General features: G+C 27.7%; 1 protein-coding gene and 1 pseudogene across 1 annotated transcript; one reads left to right on the forward strand and one right to left on the reverse strand.

Moving 5' to 3' along the window:
* The first annotated feature begins 738 nt into the window (after positions 1-738).
* On the forward strand, positions 739-1,643 carry LOC112591280. The gene is made up of 2 exons (XM_025335042.1): positions 739-966; positions 1,551-1,643. The coding sequence occupies exons 1-2, from the start codon at positions 739-741 to the stop codon at positions 1,641-1,643; spliced, it is 321 nt and encodes a 106-aa protein (XP_025190827.1).
* A 404-nt stretch (positions 1,644-2,047) lies between these two features.
* On the reverse strand, positions 2,048-6,230 carry LOC112591281 (annotated as a pseudogene).
* Between the last annotated feature and the right edge of the window lie 584 nt (positions 6,231-6,814).

Consider the following 6,814-nt stretch of genomic DNA (forward strand, 5'->3'; position numbering starts at 1 on the left):
GTTTATAACTTAGTACGTGTGCCTGTCGTAAAGATATAAATATAACTTTAATATAACCTGAAAGTGATTCTATAGAACTCACCTCAATCTCATTGGTAGATGGCCATTATCAATTGGTGATTATCTTTATTCTAATTATTTGATGGTTTCAATGATTTCATGAATTTTATCTTATTCTTTCACGTATTAAAGAAAAATGTTTACTATCAATTTTCTGAAAATTTAATATTACCAATTTTCATTTTTCCGAAACCCGGTTTTTCAGGTTTTTCGGAAAACTTATTTTTCGGAAATTTTGGGATACTAATTTTTCATTCTTCCGAAAAAAAACCCGGTTTTTTCAGGTATTTTTCGGAAAACCTTTTTTTTACGGAAATTTTAATCCCTAACAATAATATATTATTATTATATTATTATGTTTAATGTTTAAACATATAATATTGACTACGAACACATCATATAAAACTATAAAAGTCTAAAGTTGGTTACACACGGAGCGGTTTGACCGCGCGCGGTTTCGGATTATGATCCGCTGTGATTAAAAACCGCTTCCGCGGTTTGCTTACACACATGGGCGGTTCCAAATAGTTTTTTTTGGCCTACGACAATATGATTTAATGTGAAATAAACATCAGTTTCTCTAAACACGCGGTTGAGTAAAGACTTGTTTTAAGTACTTTACCAAGTTAGTGAACTATTTTATAACTTGAAGTTAACTTCTTTTTATCCATTTTTAAAATGGACTTCCAACTATTGGATGATGTGGAAGCCATAGCTGTTGCATATGCGTTACATAAACGACGTCAGAAAAAAAAAAGAATATTGAAGAGGCGTTATTGGGTACATCCAATTAACTTAAAAAGGCCAGAAGAAGGCCAATTTAATGTAAATTTTATGGTACTTCGAGTACACCCAGAAGAGTTTATAAAGTACTACCGAATGTCTATCCAATCGTTTGATGAGTTGGTAAGTACCTAAATATTTTATTTATAGAAGGGAAAGTAAGTGTCGAATGTACCTGCAAATCGATTACAAAAAGTTTGTCATAAGTTACCTATTAATAAAATATCACAAATACATAGTCACAATATTTTTTTATAATCCTTTAAAGTTAGAACAATGACAAGCTTCATGAAATTCGCAAAGATTTTAAAATTATTTTGTAAATTAAAATTTATAAAATGTTTAACTTTTATAGTTAAGGGTTGAAAATTTAAACGATTTTTTTCATAAGTACCTATTTCTATTTTATACCATAACCAAAAAAATCTAAGAAAACATAAATATATATAATTATATAATATTTTAAAATATAGTTAATAATATATCATTTTTAGTATGATTTTTACCTACTCTTGTTATTGAGTTACTCTTAAATGACAAGGTACACTCTTCACCATCACCAACTGTACAGCAGAACAGTGTTAAAGTTACTGACCAAACTATCTTTTTTAGCTTTAAAGTCATTCTCTTAGTAAATAAGATACATTTTTAACAATATACTTTATATTCTAACTATAATATAACTACACATTACTATTTATTTTTAGATTTCATTATGTGGACTATTTTTATTGAAACAGTTGACAAATATGCGTGTTCCAATTTCAAAAGAAGAAAGACTTACAATTACTTTGAGGTAAGCACATATAAGTATATATTGTAATAATAATAAATTCAAAAAAATTTGTTTTTTAATTAGATAAATATTTTATTAAGTATAATTAAAAACATGGTTCACATAAACATAGTTATTACATCTTGTAAATAAATAAATAAAACCAAAACATTATTTAATATTATATTGATTATATAAAAATTCTTATTAAGAGGACGCTACACTTTAAACGAAATGTATGCAATGGCCGAGAGAATGCGCTGTTAAGTGTTTTCGCGATCCGCAAGCACGCGACGTTTGAGCCACGCCCACTATTCGTAGTCGGCGGCAGCAGACGATTGTGCTTATTCGGGAGCGACGTTTATTATTTTCTGAACCTTCGTTAGTGACGTGTCACGTAAATATATACGTAAATGCAGTCGTAATATTTTAAATATTTGCGGATACCCATCCGATTTGTATTTTAGCATTATTAGATACTTCATAAAAAAATATAAATTTTACCTAATTTTTAACAATAATCTTTACTAATATTACCTAAATATCTAAATATATGATTTTTAGTGTAGATACCTAAATACATCGCATTATTGCGTATATTTTACGTCATAACTTTTAGTTTGTACCTACCACGTATACTTTTTTATGAAAATTTTTAAGTATTTTATAAATATGATCCAGTTACACATATCAAAGCCATCTATTCTTTACATAAGATCTCACCTTTCTCCTACTTAATACGTATTTACCTATGAATTACGATGTGTAATAATACAATTACTTATTACATATACTATATAAATTATTATAAATTTATTAAACAAAATCAAGTTTTCTATGTTCAAAGCTTTTTTTGGATTATTATATTGTAAAATGTATGTATTATGTCGAATGAGACAGGGTTAAAACATAAACTTCTAAACCTTTCTTTTAGGCAATTGTAAAGCGAGAGTATAATTTTATTCGGTAGATTAAATTGGTATATATATAATCAACTACGAACTACTTGCAATAAATAATTATCGTATTTTGTTATTTAGGTACACTTTATTTCATAATTTTTAATTTTGTATTATAAAATATATATTATATTATATTATTTTTTTTTGTCAATACATTTTTGTATGTGAATAGGTTCACGTATATCACTTTTTAGTAATCTCTTCCCAAATTGAGGATCTACGATTTCTGGGAGCAAACATTCTCTGTAAAACCATAAATTATAATTTATAAAATTACGATTATTATAAAATAATATATTTTTATTACATAATATAAAATAAAATTTTACAGTGTTAGTTTATTTTCCATTTCTGTCCGCCAAAATGTTTCATCGAAATGTATACATTCATATTGTATCCAATTTGGTGTATAAACAAAAAAATAACAAATTTGTTATTGGCAAATTCTAAGTTGTCCCATGACCTGGTAGAAATAATAACTGTCCTTTTAAAGGGACATTTTTCCATTTACTAATTCTACATAAAGAAGCTAAAAAAAATAAAAATAAATGAATAATTATAGTTTTTTACAAATATTTACCTATACATCTTTTTAAATTTTAATATGCATCATTTCATCATTTATAAGTAAATTGCCACTAACTTGTTTATTGTCTATGGCTTCTTTTATATTTCTTGTATTTTTAGCAGCATAAGGACATTTAATTTCCACAAAAGCTTTATTTTCAATTACACCATATATAAAAAAAATATAATAATCATTATTATTAATTGAAGATATTTATAATACAATTATACCAGGCGATGCTCCAAGAAATGGTATTTCATGATCCACAAAAAATCCACAAGAATCTATATTTTTTTATTATATTGGAAGCTTGAATTAATGCTTCTGATTCAAACTTTTACCCATATTCCAATTGTTTAATATTTTGAAACTGTGTACCATATAATAATGTATGTACTGTATTTTTGCACGATGTAGTTCGCCTCATTTTACACACTTTTCCAAAATTGAACGCAATAAGACGATTTCTTCTTTCATTAAACCATTGCTGGCAATTCCTTTGATTTCTTGTACTTGCTTCTAACTTCTGATATTCCTCGATATTTAATTTTAATTGTAAAATGAATTGTTCCTTTTTAATTTCTAATTCTTCATTACTTAGTATATCATTGTTGTCTTTTAAGGGTTCAGCGAGTCCATAAAATTCGTCTGGTCCAGTTTTTTTAATTTTTTTTTGATTTTTTCGTTGGAAAAAGTTGTCTTCTTTTTCGATTATTCATAATTTTTTGGCTTTTATATGACAAAAATTTTTTTCCGATTATACCTATCATTAAACAAATATATAATAGCTTAAAGATTTATTATTAGTACAATGATAAAAAAAAATTTATTTTAATTCATTTTTCCATAAAGCTAATGCACAAATTAGCACTATATAAAATAAATATATTTATTTATTATTATAAATCAAAATCTATTAGTATATATTTAATAATTTATATGTAATTAATGTTACATTTAAATATTATAATAAGATACAATTAAGTAAGATATAAGCATTTTACTAAATGCTATGTAAATGTATTTATTTTATATACATACCCGGACTTTTGTTTGTAATTGTTTTATGTATTTGTCTAAGAAAATTTCCTCCCGAATTAAAAGAAATTATTGCAGCCCTTACACGAGTATTGTAACCATTTTTTTGTGAAAAATTTATTCTTTTACCAGCTATAAATTTATTGATGACACTATTAAATTGTTCACAAATGTTATTAGTTACATCTAGTAATAAACTTGTTGAATTATCAATTAGTCGTCGTGCAATATTTTTAAGTTCTGCCATTAAACCGCATTTTAATGCAACTGGTACTAAATTTTCACCACGAGATTTATTATTGCAAAAATACGTTTCACATTCATCATGTTGTCTAAGTATATGATAGAAACTATTATTAATATCATTAATAAGCCCTAAAATTAATATATTTGGTATTTTATTTCATATTAATTAATTATTTTCATTTTACACGTTATATAATTATAATTTATTATATCACTTGATAATTTTTCATGTTCCTGTGCGTTACAATTTTTACGATATTCAATCGCTTTTCTAATAGCAGTAGAAAATTAAGCCTTTTTAATGAGAATAATATACAAATATGTTATTCATAACTACGCCACTGTATAGTGTATACATAATAAAATTATTTGTAAAAGAAATAATCATATATTATAAATTATCTCTTGATTTAAATATATTATATTATTATAATCTATAAACTTTATTAGACTATAATAACGAGTTATTCGTTCCTACGAACCATACATTTTTGATGGAATTATTACATTTAGCCCGCCCGCCCACCGTACAAAACCAAACTTATTTTGTCATCTTTCCGAAAACATAGATAACATTGTGCATGAACATCGGACACAATTATTATGCAGTAGTTCGCGCGCAAACAATACATTCAGCTGCCTGCCTTGCAATAGTGGTGGTAGAGTGAAGAGTCTATAGTCCGCTTCACGAAAACTGGCGGGTGGCCGCCGTCGTACCCCGGACCTCGCCCTGCCTGTAGACAGTGTTTCTCATTCTGTGCGACCATCTGTTGCGGTTTGAGCGGCAGCGCGTAATAATTGACGTAACAATTAAATTGTTGAATTTAAAATGTTAGGCTCTCCTGTAGACAACATTCCACGTTTATACGTTTTACAATATATATACAGTATCTAGGGGAGGATTATGGAATTTATTGTTGTTTTTGCAGCTGCTTGTGGCATCGTGTTTTACAGTTGTTAATTATTTTAATATTAAAGGTTGATATTAACATAGTGATGAGAAAATGTCAGACCAGTTACTAGGTAAAGCTAGAGTACTTTTTGCTTATATTTATACATTTAAAATAAAATATAGTATAGTTGATATAATTTCTAGTATATTTGTCTATATTACAATGAAGTAATATAATATTATTGTGTTATATTTATTGTATACCAGTTTATATTTTTGCTTGCTTGATTTGGTATGTTGTTGTTATAATGACTCACAATTCAGTATAACAACAATACCAAAATCAAACTTAAAACAAAAATATAACTAGTATACAAGTAAAATATATAACTTTTTATTAATATTTTGTATTAAATTCATTTTGCAATTATGGTTAAATTATTACCAAAATTTGGCGTATCAATTTATACTATAAATATATAATTTTTATTTTTAAAATGGCTAAAATATAAATACAAAACAGAATTATACAAACACACAAATTGGTAGTCCTATTCCAGCATTTTCTTCATCGTCACCGTCATCCCAATCGCTACCATCTGGCAACAATGTTAAAATGATTGGCTCTAATACAGCATCTCTCCATGATTTCTACTTCATTATCCTTGTTCGAAGTTCTTCTGCATGTCTCACACTTTTCCAATCATGCTGGGTGACCGAATCTAATGCTTCGTGAGTTAACGTTCGATATCGCACACAACATTTAAAAGTTTTATTGTTTTTGCAACTTGGCCTTCACTCTTCGTGCCCATATCACCAATTGGGATTGTATTAATGATATGGAGGAAGTCAAATTACTTCATGGCCCATTTCTACCGCCAATTGATCCAATTCATACTTTTTCATCTGATATTAAAAGCTTTAACTCATTTGCTCCGTTAAGGCCTCACGTAGAAAATTTGATATTTTTAGTCAACCACCTGTACATCTTTGCTTTTTGCATTGCCTTTGATAGTTATCTATAAGGGTTGAATGATATGAGCGCATTGTCCATTATGATGACGGACGGTTCTTCAAGATTACCCAACATTTGGGTGAACCAAGATTTAAACAATTCCGAATTCATTTGCCAGATAATCCATAGAATTGCCAGTATTGCTCCCGGAAACCATTTTGAATTTAAATGAACCTGTATTTAGCACACCCTGCATAAACAACGATAAGATGCTCCACCTTTTCCAGTCGGGATTTTGACCACCATACGCCGTCAAGACATACAATCGACGAGAATCTTTATTTTGCGCATTGTACAATTTCTGTACCATCTAAAAGCCACTATGTCATTACGTCTACTAAAACTTACGACCTGCTCATTTTTATATGAAAATTTTAAATTTTTATATCTTTGAATAGATGTTATTTTTCCGATCAATTATTTTGGTTTGAAGCTGCATTAAGTATAATTGTGATGTAGATACCACCTCTGTCTA

Source organism: Melanaphis sacchari, unplaced genomic scaffold, assembly GCF_002803265.2.
Source record: "Melanaphis sacchari strain LSU unplaced genomic scaffold, SCAv2.0 Contig1308_pilon_pilon, whole genome shotgun sequence".
Taxonomy (NCBI): Eukaryota; Metazoa; Arthropoda; class Insecta; order Hemiptera; family Aphididae; genus Melanaphis; species Melanaphis sacchari.